Source organism: Lampris incognitus, chromosome 10, assembly GCF_029633865.1.
Source record: "Lampris incognitus isolate fLamInc1 chromosome 10, fLamInc1.hap2, whole genome shotgun sequence".
In the NCBI taxonomy this organism is placed as follows: Eukaryota; Metazoa; Chordata; class Actinopteri; order Lampriformes; family Lampridae; genus Lampris; species Lampris incognitus.
In genome coordinates, this window is record NC_079220.1 from 32,401,586 (window position 1) to 32,421,978 (window position 20,393).

Consider the following 20,393-nt stretch of genomic DNA (forward strand, 5'->3'; position numbering starts at 1 on the left):
TTTGCACCTCTGCACTTACCCCTGCCTTCGACTCTGCCGACTCCTGTCCTCCTTGTCACCGACTCTCCCTCTGGAAGGAGAGCGAGTCCTGGCTCCTCGGGGACTACTGGAGCTCCGTAGTGTACCCGTGTGCTTATAGCCCTTGGAGAAAAGCGAAGGACAGAGACAGACAGACACACAGGCGGACAGACGAAGGTAGAGAAGAGAGACATTAACACTAGAATGACCGGGATTTCACTCCTATCTAAAACAACCATGGGAGGTCAAAATGACCGCTGGTTTTTAAACTCTATATTCTGTCAAGATAAATACCCCATTGAGATATTAATGCATTACATATTTTAGTATGTTTGTTAAGAAATGACTGACACCAAAATGAAAATTTTAACAACTATAATACTATTTTTAAATAATTTAAACTTCAGAGAGACATGGTCGAACTTGAATAGCAAAATTGAAAAAGTGAAAATATTACCTGAAAAACAAAACGGAAAACACATATTGCTAATCTAACAAACGTAACGAGGCCTGTAAAACGTGAATTGTAAAAAAAGAACTGAAAATAAATATTAAAACAGTCCCAAACAATGACCGGAACTTAAAAACTACTACAACGACTGCCACAGTTTTTAAACTCTATATTCTGTCAAGATAAATACCCAGTTGAGTATTAATGCATTACATTTGTTAGTATGTCTGTTATTAAACTAACTGACACCAAAATTATAATTTTAACAACTTTAATACTATTTTTCAAACAACTTAAAATGGCCGCTGTCCAATGCCTGTAAATACTGCAATGGCTCAATGGTAGTCATGGTGCGTCTGTAACGGCGTCTGTAACCAGACGTGTTGGCAATAATCAAAAATCAAGTTTAGACTATTACTCGGCACTGGAGGACACTAGTGTGTTTCTAGGACACACCAATGAACTTTGCAAAGGAAATGATGCAACCAACACACGTCGTAAATAGTGACATGATGCGCATGATCACACGCAAATTACAAGCAGACATTTTGACCGCTCATGGTCGTTTTAGGTAGATCTTATAACTTTTTTGTGCAATTGAGCTAAAACTCATTTTAATGCAAATATATGCAATTTTAGGAGCATTCAGGGAGTGGCAGGTCTGTATCTTTTTTTTCTTTCCACAAAGTTATTAAACTTTGAAAATCCGAAATGGTTATCATGACCACCTTGGTCGTTCTAGTGTTAAGGTGAGAGTAGAAAGCGGATTATCCTGTAAAGTCCATTGTGTGGTGGACTGAGAGACACTAGGAACCCACAGATCCGCTGGGCTGGGTGCTGTCATCTCCTGCCCTACCTGCACAGAGACGATGTTGGAACCCGGGGCATTGGGCACTGCCATCCAGTCAGGCAGGTTCATACTATTATCGCTGTTGGCCCGCAAAAAGGGGTGTGGGTGGGGTAGCGCCAGGGTCCGTGCACTCTCCCGCCTCTGGGGGGCGTACTTTGGGGACTCTAAAAAGGGCACTGTGAGGCCAAGATGGAATGGGTGGGAGGTTGGTGAAAGAGTAATGCTTTATTTATTTATTTTTTACATACTCATTTTCAGCACAGGCAAAGCTCTCCCACTTACCCACATCTGTATCCCGATGATTTTTGATAATTTCCCCCAGTTCAAAATGGCCAGACATTACCGCCACCTGACAAACACACATTTTCTTCAGACATGTTCTTATCATTACAAATGATTGCACTAATTCTTCAGTTTACATGTGTGACCACAGCAAATTTCTATGCTGTTTCTCTCTCGCTCTCCCTCTCTGTCACTCACTCTATCACTCATTCACTCACTCGCTCTCACTCTCGCTCTTTGTCTCTGTCTCTCTCTCTCTCTCTGTCTCTCCCTCTCCCTCTCACTCACTCACACACACACACAAACGGAGATTGTCCCCACCGGTCTTTCCATGGGCAGGGAGTTAATGAGTTAATGTATTCAGATTAATGGGTCATATACAGTTGTGCCACTTATGACCTCATGTGCACTGCAGCACACTAGTATTTCAAAGTGAAATCAGGCTGCCTGCTCTTTCTACTACATGAGCTTGATAAGTCATTATTACCATACAACCCACCATGCACTGTTACCCCTCACCTGAAAGGGGGTCTGTCCACTGTTGTTCTTTGTGTCTTTGTTGGCTCCCCTGTACAACAGAATTCGTGCACAGCTTTCCTACAGGAAAGAGAGTTAATTGATGTAAGAATGATAGGTAATAAATTTACAGTTAGATGTAATTGAAAAAGCACAAACCATATAATGTCAAATGTAGTGTTAACTATGTGCAGATATATTTGATAAAAAGAAGGCGGAGGTACAGTACGGAAGCACTCCATGAGCTATTGCTGGCTTTTAACCTCTGACCTCTATCATGTGACATGCCAATGAGCGCATCTACCTTGTTGTATAAAGCACAGATGTGCAAGGCAGTGTTTCCAGAGGCATTCTGAGAGGAAGAGTCGGCCCCGTAGAAGAGAAGGTGCTCCAAGTGCTGGGAGTTACCGTTCTGACACGCCTGATGGTGACCAGGCCGAAAATACACACACACACAGATGGATGGAAGGAGAGAGAGAGAAGTCGAAAGAGAGAACAAGGAACAGGGAGTGGGGGTTGGGGGGTGGCGGGGAGCAGAGGAAGACAATGTAGAGAAGATGGAGGATTTTCCTCCAAAACAGGACAAAAAGAAATGTGGATGAATTGGTTGGGTAAGTTATCAGAATGTAGGGAGGAGATATGCAGGGGTTGGAGGATGGGGGACGAGAATGGAGAGAAGCAGAGAGACAGACGGTGGAGACACGAGTGGTTAATTGACACCATTACCAGGATGAGAGAGCGAGAAAACAGCATAATACAGCAAAAAATGCTACAATAATAAATAATAATAATAAGTAATTGAATAGCAAACATACATGCACACATGCACTCTCTCTCACACACACACACACACACACACACAAACATGCACATACAGCAACAATAAACACTCACATGGTAATTGACTGTCTAAGGATGAGTGTGAGTCCAACAGTGAATATACCTTCAATTTAGAATCCAAGCGCAAATGTTGACACGTGCCCACACACACACACACACACACACACACACACAGAATGCAGGATTAGGCCAAAAGACAGTGAAGGAGCTGAGTAGACGGATGCTGAAGGTGGGGGTGAGTGTGCAGACACTGAGATGGAGGGGTGGGGAGGCTGGTACCTGTATGTCTCCTTGTCTCTTCTCCCCTCTTTACTCCTGGGATAGGAGGCACCAAAAGCATGATGGGGGCAGGATGATGGGGTGAGGAGTTGGGAGAGACACAAGTGCAAGCATTGACATGGATGGTTTTCACAAATAGAACGTAGAGCACGCTGGTGGATGTATGCACCGCTACTTGATGACAGGGGAGGACACAGACAGACTCATGCAATATAAATGGACCATATCTCCTTGCTCATCTTATCACGTTGCTTCTTGCTATGTCTTGCACCCTGAAGGGGTTAAACTCAGACAACAGATAAACACACAAACCTACCTGGTGTGTCTCATCCCAGCCGTTCTCATCCCTGATACCCAGTTTGGCCCGGTGGAAGAGTAGCGTCTCACAGCAGGAGGTGTCGCCTCCTGTCAGCACAGTGTGGTATAGTGGCGTCAGCCCACGCCGATCCTTATAGTCCGGAGATGCACCCAGAGACAGCAGGGCCTGCAGGAAACCATGGCAGCAATTCATCACTCAACGCTTTAACATTTCAAGTGCACTGGACACCTAACATGGCTGCCGTTAGTCATGGACTACCAATACTAACAGATTATAAACTTATAATAAACTTAAAAAGCTGATATTTTAACTGTTCCCCCCCGCATTTTCCCCCCTTTTTCTCCCCAACTGTATCCGGCAAATTACCCCACTCTTCCGAGCCGTCCCGGTGGCTGCTCCACCATCTCTGCCAATCCAGGGAGGGCTGCAGACTACCACGTCTCCTCCGATACATGTGGAGTCGCCAGCCGCATCTTTTCACCTGACAGGGAGGAGTTTCGCCAGGGGGACGTAGCACGTGGGAGGATCATGCTATTCCCCCAGTTGCCCCTTTCCTCCTGAACAGGTGCCCCGACTGACCAGAGGAGGTGCTAGTGCAGCGACCAGAACACATACCCATATCCAGCTTCCCACCCTCAGGCAGGGCAATTATGTCTGGAGGGACACCTGACCATGTTGGAGGTAACACGGGGATTCGAACCAGTGATCCCATGTTGGTAGGCAACGGAATAGACTGCCATGCCGCCTGGATGCCCTATTTCAACTGTTTTAGGACAAATATACATATTGCTCAGTTTAGTTTAGGCTTTTATTTGAACCCCTGGTGTTATGTTGCAGTATTAAAAGCTATATGTTGCAGTCAATGGGGGACTGGGCCTTTAGCATGGCTGCCCCTAAACTTTGGAATGATGTCCTGGACTCCATCCGAAATGTCAAATCTACCTCCAGCTTTAAGGCTCAGCTCAAAACCCACCTCTCAGAGAGGCTTTCCGTGGCAAATAAACCCCCTTTTCCCTGAATGAGTACAGCTCTCTCCTCATCTGCCCCCCTCCCCCATTTTTATCTATACAGCATTCTTGGATACCTTGAAAGGCACTTTTAAATCCAACTTATTATTATTATTATCATCATTATTATTATTATTATTAATGTCACTAGTTATTTCTAAGCAATAAGGTCTCTTGTATGGCCTTCCAATGGCTTTGATGGATTCGTATTGTCTTTTTATGAGGTGATAACATGTCTGAATGTTTTACCAGTAGGGATGTATGGCCATGGCTGCGGACGGCCTTGTGCAGCGGTGTGAGTCCGTCCTTGGCCCGAAAGTCAATATGTGCCCCTCCCTCCACCAGGACCCTGATGGCCTCCCCTCCCCCTGGCTCACATTGCACAGCCAGGGACAGTGGAGTCTCTGGAGGGGATAGACAAGGAGAGAGACAGGGTTTCAGAGAGTCAGACCACTGCAACAACACAGTCGTGTGTTCCAGTGGACACGGGGTAAAAATATATATACATATACACACACACAAACACACACACACACACACACACACACACACACACACACACACACACACACACACACACACACACACACACACACACACACACACACACACACACACAGAGCGAGAGAAGATTCTTTTCCACTATATACACTCATATCAGAGCGCTCTCTGTTGCCATCCAGTGTTGTTAAGTGGAATTGGATTTCACTCCCCTGGTGTCATGATGTATTGTGTGACCACTGTGTGCTGTATTTTGACACATGCTCCTAGAGTAATTGGACTGGCAGCAAGCAGCACATCCAAACTGTAAGCAAGCTGTCTGCCAACACTAACAGGATTTGAAAAAAGCCACAAACTGTGAACCTCACTGCTCCAGATCTTTGACTGGTGATAGGGCAAACACAGAACTGTGGGAAGCAGAAGGATGGGAACTAAGCATATCAGTTAGAAAGTGAGAGATCTGGGCGAAAGGTTTTGAGGTTGAAGTTATAAAGCAGAACCATAAGCACAAACATGGCTTACACAGTTATCTTGGACGGTAGCCACCGGTGCATAACTGTGAAGAAGGGAAAGGGGCCACACAGACTTTATGGTTAGCCTTTCAGCCATGTTGAATTTCAAGTACATGACCATATGCTCACTAATGTCATGACTCACAGAGAGGGTTCAGCAGGGTAGATTAGTGCCACACTGACTACACTGACAGACAGTGAGATTCATTGATGGATGGATGGATGGACAGATGAATGAATAGAGGAATGTGTGCATGCATGTATGTAAAATGAATGTACGTATAAATGGATGGATGTGTAGATGACTGAATAGAGGAATGTGTATGCATGCATGTATGTGTGGACAGACAGACAGATGGATGGATGGATGGATTGGCTAACATTCAAGCTGAGGTCATTGATATTTCTCAGGGCCCCTATTTCTCAGGGCTTGTGTCAGGGCCTCACCTCCAGTGTCAGAGTCCTGATAATTGGGATCAAGTCCCTTGTCTAAGAACTTGGCCATCTTGTCTACAGAGCTGGTTTGGATATAGTCCATAAACTTCTTCAGGCTGGCCTGCAAGAGGAGAACAGAGTGCTGCATCACAGAGAACAAGGATAGAGCCTCCCTCGGCCTGGGAACGAGCGCCAAGCACAGTACTGACCTGCACACAACAGCAAACAGTGGAGCGTTGCCCCAAGGGCCAGTTACTGCAGACAGGCTCAATGCGCAATTACAAACAGACATACATGCAAAGACACACGCACAGACAGAAACACATGCAAAATGATACACAGTGTACATTTTGTAAATTTTATTTTACTTACACTGCGCAAATGCACTCATATGAACTCAATATGTGGCTGGTGCACAGGACAGAGATAAAGAATGCTCCTACCTTAGTGTGCAGTTTGGCTAGCTGCTTCTCATCAAGATTGGTCTGCTTGTACACCCTGGTCTTGTATCGAAACTAAAATAGAGAGAGCGACAGAGAGAAAGAGAAGAAAGAGAGGAGAAAAAGAAAAGAATTAATCCTTACTGGGAGGGCCTTTGTCCTCAATTCTCTCAGCTTTTGGCCTAGATCCACACAATGGGGCCCACAGATTTATTGTATAGAAAAGCTTTTCCTGGTTTACTATACAAAATTCTCTTCCTACTTCATAGAGGAGAAAAGGGGAGAAATGGGCTTAGGTTTACAGTAACTTAACACAGGTTTAGAGCTTCCACAGGGCCAAAGTACAATATGAAATGAGGGTGAGCCTATTGACTGTACACAGTTTACTGGGTATAACACCAGGATGACCAATACAAGGATTTTAAAAGTTGTAATTCTGAGTACAAAAGGGGACTGTGCATCTGAGCCAAGGCAAATATATAACATCTCATAAATAAAGTGAATTGTGGGGGCTCTTTCATCAAAACATCTGTGATGGTAGGCATCTGCCTCTCACCCTCTCAGACATAATCTGCTCCTCCTCACCCCTTTTGCCCAACAGGCCACACCTCGACATACATGCTCAAGCTGTAGCCATGTCAGATCCTGTTACATAAACCCTCAACCAGTTTAGTGAGTTTGCTGACATCTAAAACATTTTTCACACCCCTGTTAAGAAGTTGGGTTTTTGTGATGTAAAAGAATTAAATGAAGATAAATCATCCGTCCATCCAGTATACAAAGCACTTATCCTGCTTTCAGGGTCGCGGGGATGCTGCAGCCTATCCCAGCAGTCATTGGGCAGCAAGCAGGGAGACACCCTGGACAGGCTGCCAGGCAATCACAGGGCAAGATAAAGTATGTCAGAACTTTTTCAACCTTTAGGGCTCTAGTTTCCGAACAGTGCGAGGTAGGCAGTAGCGCTACTGCAGATGTAGTGACAATTTCATACGGCACAAGGTGGTTCTTCTCTTGCTTGGAAGTGTTTGCTCATTTCTGGGCTCGCCATCACATTGCTTGTGTGTCAGTCAAAATCAGGTGGTGCAGTGCTAGTTTGGAGTCAAATAAAACCAAATATTACACCTGCGTTGCTGCCTGGTCAACGTCTTAGCACAGATGCAGGTGTTGTGTAGTAGTTTCCAGGCTTTATACGAAGGTCCACTAAGCATATTGTTCTGGACAGTATAAATGTAAATAGTTGATTTAGCATAATTTAGCGTAATTCAGTGTAATTAACTCAGCCACTGAGGATACACAAGCCAGTGCATTCTTAGTGCTGGTCCCAAGCCTGTTTAAATGGGAGGGTTGCATTAGGAAGGGCATCTGGCATAAAACCTTTGCCAAATTAAATATGGGGCTCATAAATCAGATTTCAATACCGGATCATTCAAGGCACGGGTTACCAACAACCACGACGGGTACCGTTAGCCAGCAGGGAGCCGGTGGAAACTATGCTACTGTTGGGAGAAGGAGAAGGAGAGGGGGAAGGCATGTCCAAAGGCAGCGGGAGAGGAGGAAGGGTAGGAGTGTGGAAGTGAGAGTCGTAACTTTGAATGTTGGCACTGTGACTGGTAAAGGGAGAGAGCTGGCTGATATGATGGAGAGAAGGAAGGTAGATATACTGTGTGTGCAAGAGACCAAGTGTACGGGGAGTAAGGCCAGGCGCATCGGAGGTGGGTACAAACTCTTCTACCACGGTGCGGATAGGAGGAGAAATGGGATAGGGGCAATTCTGAAGCAAGAGTATGTCAAGAGTGTGCTGGAGGTGACTACAGTGTTGGACAGAGCGATGAGTATGAAGCTGAAAATCAAAGTTGTGATGATGAATGTTATCAGCACATATGCCTCACATGTTGGGTGTGAGATAGAAGAGAAGAATTCTGGAGTGAGTTTGATGAAATGGTGAAGAGTGTACCCAAGGAGGAGAGAGTGGTGATTGGAGTGGACTTCAATGGACATATTGGTGAAGGGAACAGGGGTGATGAGGACATGATGGGTAGGTATGGTGTCAAGGAGAGGCATGTGGAAGGACAGATAGTGGATTTGCAAAAAGGATGGAAATGGCTGTGGTGAATACTTCAAGAAGAGGGAGGAACAAAGAGTGAAGTATAAGAGTGGAGGATGGTACACACAGGTGGACTATATCTTATGCAGGAGGTGCAATCTGAAAGGGATTGGAGACTGCAAGGTGGTGACGGGAGAATGTAGCTAGGCAGTATCAGCTGGTGGTCTGTAGAATGACTTTGGAGATTAAGAAGAGGAGGAAGAGAGTGAAGGCAGAGCCAAGGATCAAATGGTGGAAGTTGAAGAAGGAAGACTGTTAAGTGCTGGATGTCACAAAATGTTCACCAGCTCAATGAGCCCAAATCTGAGGTCCTTTTATTCGGCCCCCCTAACCTAACTGGTGACTTGGAAAAGAGTCTAGGGAACCTGTCCCCCAATGTTAAGCATTCTGCCTGCAATTTGGGTGTCTCTTTTGACACCAAGCTCTGTTTTGACACACAAATCACCAAGGTGTCTTGCTTTCTCCAAATTAGGAACATCGCAAAAGCTAAAAATTTTCTATCTCAAACGGACCTTAAAAAAGTCATCCATGCATTCATCTCAATTACTGTAACTCCCTGTATTCAGGGCTCAGTCAAAAGCCCATCTCCCGCCTCCAGCTCATCCAAAACTCAGCTGCCAGACTGTTAACACATTCCAAATCAAGTCAATTTTATTTGTACAGCCCAATATCGCAAATTACAAATTTGTCTCAGTGGGCTTAACAGCAACACAACATCCTGTCCTTAGACCCTCTCATCGGATAAGGAACAACTCCCTAAAAAAAAAAACCTTTACCAGGGAGAAAAAACAGAAAGAAACCTCAGGGAGAGCAACAGAGGAGGGACCTCTCTCCCAAGACGGACAACGTGCAATGGATGTTGTGTTTACACAATCTACACAATACAACATTGAAAGAGGATTAACAGAATTATAATGGACTTGTAAAAAATAATGAAGAATATGATGCGCAGGTTGCCAAGCAGTGTCCAGACACCACCGGAACAGTCCAGGACCCAAGCCACGCGACCGGCATCATCATGTAAAAAAAAAAAAAAATATGGATTTATAAGATATATAAAAAGAAAATGTGATGAGGGGGATGCCAGGCAGCGTCCAAGTGGTGACCACCAACACCACAGAGACCTGGGAGGAGAACTGACTGCACATGCACACAAGGGAGACTCACATGACAACATTCACATACAGAAAAAGAGAAAGGAGAAGACCTCATTCAGAGAGAGAGAAAAGACATGTGAGAGAAGAGAACAGTTAGCAATAGTCATTAGTCATAATCAATTAAGTCATCAATTAGTCATGATCTATATGCTTTTATCTTGTTGGCAGAAAAGTGGTTGGTAAATTCATTGAGACAGAAAACCGACCCGCCATGCAGTACAGGTTGTGAAGCACTCAACTTAAAGGCAACTAATTGTAAGCTAAGGCAAAAAGATGAGTTTTAAGTTTGGATTTAAAGGACTCAAAAGACTCTGATTGTCTGATGGCAGCAGACAGGTTATTCCACAAGAATGGAGCCCGATAGGAAAAGGCCCTGCCACCAGCTGACTTCCATTTAAATTAGGGTACACACAGGAGCCCTGTATTTTGAGAACGAAGAGCTCGAGATGGCATGTAAGGTTTAAGGAGATCAGACAGGTAAGATGGGGCAAGCCCATTTAGGATTTTACAAGTCAGCAGAGGCAACTTGTATTCTGATCTAACATGGATAGGAAGCCAGTGAAGGGAGGCAAGAATTGGTGTAATATAGTCAAATTTTCTAGTTTTAGTTAGGATTCTAGCAGCAGCATTCTGAACCATCTGAAGACTTTTAGTACGAGAATGTGGCAGACTTGAAAACAGAACATTACAGTAATCAAGTCTGGATGAAACAAATGCACGTATTAGAGTCTGTGCATCAGCCATGGACAGAAAAGACTGAATATTAGCTATGTTACATAAATGAAAAAAGGCAGTCTTGGTTTCTTTAATGTGCTTATCAAAGGAAAGGCTGGGATCAAACGCAACACCAAGATTTTTGGCTGCCACACTTTGTGAAACCACAGAGTTGTCGACTGTTATCGTTACTCGATCAAATTGGTGTCTGTGTCTAGCAGGGCCAATGACTAGCATCTTGGTTTTATCCAAATTTAAAAGCATACAGTTAAGTGACATCCAGTTTTTCACAGTAGCCAAGCAAGCCTCTAAGTTAGTCATTTGAGTATGATCATCAGCCCTTATAGGCACATACAGCTTGAGTATCCTCAGCATAGCAATGGAAATTTATTCCATAACTGTGTATAACTGCCATAACTGCCATCTATGTGAAGAGAGAACGACCATCCCTGAACCGAAGGGGGGCCTCAGAGTATACACCTGTCTCCATTTTACAATGCTGTGATTGCAACTATTCCCAAATCCTCTGTGAATAGTACACATTGCCTTTGTAACTCTAGCTAATGGTCACAGTACTTTGCATATGAAACCGATCGCTGTTTTCGGTCGTTATGCCACTGTATTTTTTTTAAAAAATTTGGAATCACATATTAACAGCATTTTTACATAATCATGGATCCCTTTTATAAAGTGATCCATCTTTTCTGCATTTGACAGAGTAATTATAGAACACAAAAATAGAACATGGGGTGTTTTTCCATTTGAGATAAAAGAAAAAAAGAAAGAAAAAGTACAAAAACCATACTTACATAAAGAAATTTAAACAAAAGAAGGACATTTTGGGGAAATACACAATTTCCACTTCTCCCAAATTTTTTCAAATTTAGTTTCCTCAAGCCTCATGGAGAAAGTAATTCTTTCCATCACAAAAATGTCGTAAATTATATCATACCAGTTCTCTACAGATGGGGTGTCTGCCTTAAGCCATTTCTTTCTAATTGCTTTTCTAGCATCTACACTCAATATTCCAAACAGGTAACTCATATTCATGTTTGTGGGTGCTGCATGTAATAGACAAAAGAGGAGTTCATCCCAATTAAAAGTAATTTTTGTCCCCAATATAGTCACTAATTCTATATAAATCTTACAGCAAAACACATTTACTTTTGGGCAGGCCCAAAACAAGTGGCAGTGATTGGCTCCCTAGGAGCCACAATTTCTCCAGCAGCTGGAAGAGCCTGAGTGGTGAGATGTCTGAATATGTGTGATAAAATATCTACTAAGACTCTTCCAGCCAAACACTCCCCATGAGGTTGAGCTTGTTATCCTCCACTAAGATTTGCAATATTTTGTCCAAACTTCCTCTGGAATGGAACTGTTAGTTTCCCTTTCCCATTTTTGTTTTATGTAGATGGTACTTCCTATCTTCAGCCACTGTACTGTTTATAAGGGTGGGGAAACCTGCAGTCAGCTTAGACTTAAGAGGTCACTTAGATAAGTGACGAAACGTTTCTGTCAATAAATGTGTCCAGATGAACTCATTCAACTTTCTGTCTTAAGGTAAGAAATTGCATTTTGTACTAAGAAATGTGTGGTGTAAGTGTAGAAGATCTTTGTTTAGCTTGGTGTGTGTGTGTGTGTGTGTGTGTGTGTGTGTGTATGCACGCGTGCCTGCCTGCCTGCCTATGTGGCTCCCATTACTGAGTAAGTCTCTCTCAGTTTACATGTATGTGATTAGTAGGTGCAAGAGAGCATGTACGTGTTGATATGAGTAAGCAGATTTTTGTGGATTTTTTTCTTTTTTGGGGGGGGGCATTCACTGGACCTTTTCAGGGACCCAGCTGTTTCGATGGGTGGGCCTGAGGCTAACTGGGCCACAGAATAGAGATCCTACAGAAGTACCAATGAGCAGTTCTACGTCACAAAAGACGTAAAGACGCAAGCGCGTCCGCCGTTGTTGTTTACCTGGAGCGGCCGGTGATCGCGCGCTGTCAGTAATTCAATGGCACAACAACGAAGATTGTCTCATTTCAATCAACTGATTCAAATCTGTGTTCATTTATCACAAATGCAAAGCTTCAGAGAGTTAATCCGGCCTATCAACAATAAAGAGTATTAAATACCACGCATCATTAGTGGTGAAATAAGCACCGTTTGTCCCGAAACATCAGCACAGAAGCGACCTCAACGGGATCTTACTGTTTCTTCTTAGCCCCTTTGTTTACAAATATTATTATGGGCAAACTGTAGAAATATCACTCAAATCGAGAGAATATTTTGTACTGTGATGCAATAAAAAGACGCAAAATTGCCCGTCTGAATGCCATCGGACCTCACTCAGAGTGAGACTTGAACTGAACTGTTGACATTGAACTGAACCGAAAAGAAAGGGATACCCTGTTAAGTGTAACATTGCATTTTAAGGTTAATTGTTAATGTTACTGACTGTATATTGATGTTTTGAGTTGAATGGTGAATTTGAATGTTTTTTCCTGCAAGGTTTAATCTCAAACGGTCAACTTACCTGAAAAAGGGATTTTAGAGTGCTGATTTACCTGATTCACCTGAAACTAAAAAGAGTTAACTCAGAGGATAAAATAACTGAAACAAAATAGGTCTAGCTTGATAAAATAGACTGTTATCCTAGGAAAAATATAGACCGGTCTCATCTTAATTGGAAAATATAAAATAGATAATTGACTAAACTAATTAGAAACCTGAACCTAACAACCTAATTGGAATTAAAAAGGGATTCAAACCAGGGATTTAAGTATATCTAAATATATGAATGTGTGACACATAGCTGTGAATAGTTTTCATGTTCAAGTGAATTTACACTATTTTGTCATTAAATTGAAAGCTTTTTCATTTTGTTACCCAAGTCTCTGGTCTGCTATTTTGTTGCTCAACCACCCCTTAAGAGCCTAGATCTGATCCAGTGTGAGACAGTGACACAATCCAAAGGAGCTGAATCAAGTGCAACTGGACTTGGTATATATCCGTGAAGACGTTTCGCCTCTCATCCAAGAGGCTTCCTCAGTTCATGCCTTTCTGACTAGACCAAGCTCGTCTGACTGGCTGGTGATGACACTCAGAATTTATCCTCTTGGAGTCGTTGTCAGAGCTACAGATGTCCATGGCTCTTTTGTGCACCGATGTCCAGCCGCGCCCGTCGCCATTGGAGCTATTGATTTGCATTTGTTTAGCAGCGACGGTCGTTGGGGGTGTTAGTTTCGACTTCATTATTCAGTGGTCATGAGAGTCGTTGGAGCCGATAGTGACCGACTGTTGTTCTTGGAGGCTAGGCTTCTTGAGTCTCCTGGGTAGAGATGAAAGGACGGCATTATAAGTGGGAGATAGGTGGTGTCGCAGACCTCCTCCTCTGTTGAGGGATGGTTTTTCCAGTTTCGCATAGATGGCTTCCTTCACCCCTCTTTCAAACCATCTATCTTCTCTGTTCAAAATGTGTACGTTGCTGTCCTCGAAGGGGTGTGTCTTCTCCTTTAGGTGTCCGTCGCTGCTAAACAAATGCAAATCAATAGCTCCGATAACAACGGGCGCGGCCAAACACATCGGTACACAAAAGAGCCACTCACATCTATGGCTCTGTTAACGACGGGCGTTGGTAAACATCGGGACACAAAGAGCCATGGACATCTATAGCTCTGACAAACGACTCCAAGAGGATAAATTCTGAGTCTCATCACCAGCCAGTCAGACTAGCTTCGTCTAGTCCAGCATTTCTCAAACCTCTCCTGGTGAACCACTTGTCCTGCATGTTTTAGATCTCTCCCTGCTCCAACACAGCTGATTCAAATGATCAACTCGTTATGAGCTCCCGAAGCTGCCTAATAACAAAACTGATCATTTAAATCAGCTGTGTTGGAGCAGGGAGAGATCTAAAACATGCAGGACAAGGGGTCCGCAAGGAGAGGTTTGAGAAACGCTGGTCTAGTCAACAAGGCACGAACTGAGGAAGCCTCTTGGATGAGAGGCGAAACGTCTTCACGGATATATACAGAGTCCAGTTGCACTTGATTCAACTCCTTTGGATAACCATGACCTGGATGAATGAGAACATTCACAGACAAGACAGTGACACAAGTGTTAGATAAATTTCGAGAGAACATTGTGTACTGTGATGTAATAAAAAAAACAATAATTATGGGGTATGGGGTACCCCATAGCCCAGACATTATGAAGAATACTAGAGATTGTTGTCACATGTAGTGCAGGGAGTAACCAGTACTTGCCAGAAATTCCTGCAACTTCTTTAATGTTGCCATAGGCCTCTTGGCAGCTTCCCTGGCCAGTCTTCTCATTGTCTTCTAATCAAATTTGGAGGGACATCCTGTTCTTGGTAATGTCACTGTTGTGCCATATTTTCTCTCCTTGCCTTCACTGTGTTCCATGGTATGCCTAATGCCTTGGAAATTCTTTTGTACCCCTCTCCTGGTTGATAGCTTTCAACAATGAGTTCCCATTCATTCTTTGTAAGTTCTTAATGGACCATGGCTTTTGCAGTTGAATGCAACCAAGAAGATGTCGGAAAATTCCAACAGGAATAGCTTAACTTTATTTGGGGTTAATTACAGTCACTTTAATTGATTGCAGGTGTATGATAACTACTATTTAACATGCGACTGATTAATTCTGAACACAGCCATATCCCCAATTATAAAAGGGTGTTCACACTTATAAGTTTTTCTCTAAAAAGTTTCTGATTGTTTTTCACTTTATTTTTATAGGTTGCAATTTCACATTAATGGTGGGAAAATTCTGACATGATTTCATCTTGGTTTCATTTTTTTACATCACAAAAACCTGCCATTTTATAAGGGGTGTGTAGACTTTTTACATCCACTGTACATATTTCAAACCATGTAGAGGTTAAAAATCATGTAAAGGTTAAAACATGGCAGGCTGGTCTTGGTAATCTGTGATGTTAGCATAGCAAGATAAACACAGCTGCAGCTAATAACATTATAATGGCTCTGTTTGATTTAGGTGTACTAGTACACCTATCAGCATTGACATAGACAGAGACAGCAGTAACAACTGTCCGTAGCACTGTCAGTGCTGGTTTTTTGGCACATCTACATCTAACACATTGATTCTGAATGTTATTAGCTGCAGCTGCTATCCTGCTATGCTAACATCACAGATTACCAAGACCAGCCTGCCATGTTTTAACCTTTACATGGTTTCTAACCTGTAGATGTCAGCAAACTCACTAAAATAGTTGAGGGTTTAGGTACTCTTTAAGTTGTACAAGACTTCGACCATAGTAAGAAAACTTGGGGACAGTACCTCCAAATATGGTACCCCTTTCTCAAAGGATTGTGGATACTCTCGGAGCAACCTCTCCTCCTCTAGGAATTTTGCGTCATGGCCGTCGGTGGCGGGTTGGAACAGGCCATAGTTCAGCACATCTCTTAGTGATTCTGTCAGAGAGCACAGCACTTGCTGCTTGGCCTTCCACACAGTGGCGTCCGGGTTGAAACGCAGACATTTCTGCAGGGGGAGATGGAAGTAGTCATGTCTCAGCTTTAAATGCATGTAGAACACAAACCAACAGTGACTAGGAGGGTGTGTCATGCTGACTAATTCATTGAGAAACACAGTAAAATGACAGCTGGGGATAGGGGGAATAAGCTCATGTTCTGTTTTTGTTTCTGTGGCTGTAGCAGTACCGCTTCGCAAACTGCAATGCAGTTCAACTACTAAGCCAGCGGGAGGAGACAACAACAGAGCAGCACACTGGGTCCTGTGATTCCCATGCTTTTCAGATGGCAGATAGGATATGAATGTATTCTTGGCTAATACTTCCGATGGGGGTCATGAATGGACAGATTCATAAGAACTTGGGGGCTAAGTCAGGAGGGAGGAGTTTAGCTCCATACACAAACAGCTGACTGAGGGTTTCTTTCTGTTGCTCTCTCTCTCTCTCTCTCTCTCTCTCTCTCTCTCTCTCTCTCTCTCTCTCTCTCTCTCTCTCTCTCTCTCTCTCTCTCTCTCTGTCACTTTCCCTGCCCCTGCAGAAAGGGTCTTGACAGGGTAGAGGTGGGTCACTCTCTTGACCTTGAGGCAGTGGTACAACTGGTCAGTGGGTCAGCTGGATGGGTGTCTGCTTCTTGCTGCATACAACATGGGTGTTTCTTTGCTGACAGTGCTTCCCAGAGCATTCTTTTTGTCTTAATCTCCCCCTCACTACACATTCTGGGTTGCTTTGCAACTATCCCTGTGTGTGTTTGTGTGTCACAGAGAAAGAGATAGACCCTGCACGAGATTTTTGTGCAGAAGAGTAAAAAAAAAAAACCCAAATCCTTTTATTTTATTCAGTCTCTCCCATTTGCGCACAGCCAACCCAGTCACTATGGCAACCAGTTCATTAGTGGAGCAAGCTGCTTGTTGCCATAGAGACATCCCTGTGTTCCCTTGGAGACAGGGTACTATGGGAGGGTGTGTGTGTGTGTGCACATCAGTGTATGTGTATGTATGAGTGCTCCCCATGTATCTGTAGAGACACAAGTGTGATTCCTACGAAAGAGTGTAGCGTGAAAGGGTGTGTGTGCATGCATGCATGCATGTACAGTAAGACTGTATGTGTGTGTGTGTTTTGAAACAGGATGGCGAATGAGAGAGTTAAAGTCAGAGGGAACAATCTTCAAGATAAGAGAGTGTGTGTGTGTGTGAGAGAGAGAGAGAGAGAGAGAGAGAGAGAGAGAGAGAGAGAGAGAGAGAGAGAGAGAAAGAAACAGAGGGAGAGAGACACATAGGGAGCGAGAGCGAGCGAGAGAAAACGAGAAAAGATGGGCGTGTCTTATTGCATTAGATCATATTATCTCTCACACAAAATAACATACACATCCACATATTGAACCAAAATGTCCACAAAATCAAATATGTCTTATCAGTGACAAAAAAATGTCTACCCCAAGTTTTGCTCCAAGTTCCATCGGAGGACACATTCTCACTGGCTGAAGAGACTAAAGAGACTCAGCAATCACAGTGGCAGGAGGGAGGGTACAGATTTAGCATAATGCAAAAGGAATATTTATGTAGTTACCTTGATGGCTTTTTAATCAATAATAAAATTGGCTTGGGTTATTCACCATAAAGCAACTATTATACCACGGTTAACTTAGGAAGCTTAGCAAATCTTTTAGTGAGGAGAGGTTCTCCGACTGATGAGGACAGCAAAGATTGGTGCCTATTGATCCACATGTCTCCAGGAAGGTCCCTGGCCAATATTATTGATTCCTGACTTCTAATTGGCCAGCCAATTATGCTCATCACATATTTCCTCACCGTCATACTGCCCTTCAGGAGGGACATATGAGTAAAATTGGTTCTATAAACAAAGGGTGTTTCCCACTGATTGACCCTTTATCAAAGATAGCGCCCTGTTAGAGATGCAAGCTGACTCTGTGGAATAAGAACTGCTGAACTGAGATGCTCTCTCTTACTGGACTGGGGTAAATGTTCAATTTTCCCCAGGGGGGAAAAGTTAAAAAATAGGTATGCTATCGTTTTTAGCCAGTCTCTGCCTATCCACATTGAGGGTGGGAAAGCATTTAAAGGGGTGTAGATGTAGAGGACAGTGATGGAGGTGTCCATGTATAAAGGATCTGAAGGGGTGTAGATATAGAGGACAGTGATGGAGGTGTCCATGTATAAAAGATATAAAGGGGTGTAGATATAGAGGTCAATGATGGGGGTGTCCATGTATAAAGGATATAAAGGGGTGTAGACATAGATAGTGATGGTGGTGTCCATGTATAAATGATAGTGTAACGACCACGGATGAATAGACTCGCTTGCTCTTGGCTAACGGGTCAGACCCTTTAGTTGACTGGTTAGCGCAGATGCCCATGGCGTGGGCGACCCGGGTTCGCCTCCTGGCTGCGGCAGATTCCTGGCTGCCCCCTGAATTCGCTACATTGGTGTCAGAAGTGGGATGGTGAGACCATGAGGCCATTGGAAGCACGTTCACCCAGAGGCGTGAGGGAGCTAGTATGCTGAAGGAGGCGGGTAGTGTAACGTGCACGGATAGACTCGCTAGCCCTTGGCTAACGGGTTGGACCCTTTAGTCGATTGGTTAAAGTTGTCGCCCGTGGTGCGTGAGACCTGGGTTGCATCCCGGCTGCGGTGGTTCCCGGACTGCCCCCTTATTTCGCTAGATTGGTGTCAGAAGTGGGATGTGAGACTGTGAGGACATGGGAAGCGTGTGCAGCCAGTGGTGTGAGTGAGTATGTATGCTGAAGCGCGGGGACACACTTCCCAGAGGGGAGTAATGTAACAACGGATGACTAGACTCGCTAGCCCTTGGCTAACAGGTAGGCCCCTTTAGTTGACTGGTTAGCGCAGTCGCCCGTGGTGCGGGCGACCCGGGTTCACCTCCTGGCTGCCCCCTGCATTCACTACAGTATAAAGGGGTGTAGATGTAGAGGACAGGCAGAGGTGTCCATGTATAAAGGATAACTGTTACCTTCAGTCTAACCCACACCACCATCAGTGACCACGTTTAAATGCACAGTTAAGTCGAGCTGCGGTTATGGCTCGATTAGGCCATGTAATTGGACTACTGTCATTGTCCCTGTATACAAGAACCGAGGGAAAATTGAATTATTGATGGAAGTATGTCCGACCCCAGTACGGTTGGTGGCGATATGCCCCTTTCAGCTGGTTGCTATTGGACCTTCTTCCGGTTGACCTATTCCGTCACATACTAAACAAGCGACAAACAAGTTAGCAAGAGGGTTCCATGTCGAGCAGGGAAAACATGGACAACTTCATAGCGTTGTACTTTTCACACGTACTCTACGCTTTACTCCTTTAGCTGACACAACATAAAGTTTGTCTCCCCGTCTGTCTAGAAATGCGTGGTTCTCGCTCTAGCACTCGCCATGTTAATACTATTGATACTACGCTGTTTGATTTCTGGGTGAAAGACCGCCGCGGGAACTATGGAGCATGCGCAAAATGCAGAGGCCAGTTTGGGGCTGATTGAAGCGTATACATCCAGAGTAAATCGATCCCCAACCGCCAGAGCCGGCCTTAAGTATAGGCAGTATAGGCAAATGCTAAGGACGCCGTGACGCCGTCGATCCATAGGGGCGCGTTGAGGGATAGGCAATTTTTTTTTAAACCAACAGCCTACTACTAATACTACTCATAATACAATACTATTATTCTGAAATATTACAAAAACCCACAACAACTTAACTAAAGCATAGTCTAAAGTTACATTAATAGGGAGAGACTTTTTCTGGCTTGCGGCCTGATTGCGCAGCTTCACTCATCGAGCACCCCCCCCCCCGGCTCTCTCGTGCTCTACCTGACTGTGTGGGGGATGGGCGACTACCGCTCGACTATGATAGTCAGCGTGGCTGTCTCGGATGGTCATGTCAAAACGGCCAAAGCTCTCTGGAGCCCAGGGGAGAAAAAGAACAAAAGAAGAGGAGGAAAAACGGGAAAAAGACAGAGGTAAATGATGTGTTGAAATTAGTTAACATTTAGTTAAAGTCAGAGCAGTTGCTAGCTTAATTGGAGTAGAGAAAGAGCTAGCTTACATTCCATGTAGCAAGTGGGTTACTAGCTAACGCTAGCTTTAGGTGATAACATTAGCTGATTCAATAAATAACAGCAGCTAGAGTTAACATCAGTTACTCCCACCTTAGGGGCAGTTGGAAAGACAAAGTATTCAGGTGAAGAAATACACTTTTTCTTTTAAGTGTCCTGCACAAACCACCATCCACTCTCTGCCTAAGAAACAAAGCATAATGTTACATTTTTATTGACAAGTGTTAGACAGCCAACATTAGACCAGACCTGTAATTGAGGCTGGGCAATATGGTCCAAAAATTATATTTCACTTTAGGCTGAACGGCAATAATGTTACACTGTATCTACACTGTATGTATTTTCTGTGAAGTAGGCTAAATGTTCAGTTGTAGGCTAAGTCA

At 43.9% G+C, this 20,393-nt stretch overlaps 1 protein-coding gene across 1 annotated transcript in view; it reads right to left on the reverse strand.

Moving 5' to 3' along the window:
• The window catches only part of shank1 (SH3 and multiple ankyrin repeat domains 1), a 109,840-nt gene that overhangs the window by 74,697 nt on the left and 14,750 nt on the right, over positions 1 to 20,393 (reverse strand). Inside the window, exons 2-11 of the mRNA XM_056287803.1 lie at positions 15,736 to 15,939; positions 6,454 to 6,525; positions 6,023 to 6,131; positions 4,812 to 4,966; positions 3,553 to 3,720; positions 2,422 to 2,538; positions 2,121 to 2,198; positions 1,602 to 1,668; positions 1,326 to 1,495; positions 20 to 141 (exon numbers count right to left, since the gene is read on the reverse strand). Coding sequence (XP_056143778.1) covers positions 20 to 141; positions 1,326 to 1,495; positions 1,602 to 1,668; positions 2,121 to 2,198; positions 2,422 to 2,538; positions 3,553 to 3,720; positions 4,812 to 4,966; positions 6,023 to 6,131; positions 6,454 to 6,525; positions 15,736 to 15,939 — 1,262 coding nt within the window. The remainder of the gene's footprint in view (positions 1 to 19; positions 142 to 1,325; positions 1,496 to 1,601; positions 1,669 to 2,120; positions 2,199 to 2,421; positions 2,539 to 3,552; positions 3,721 to 4,811; positions 4,967 to 6,022; positions 6,132 to 6,453; positions 6,526 to 15,735; positions 15,940 to 20,393) is intronic.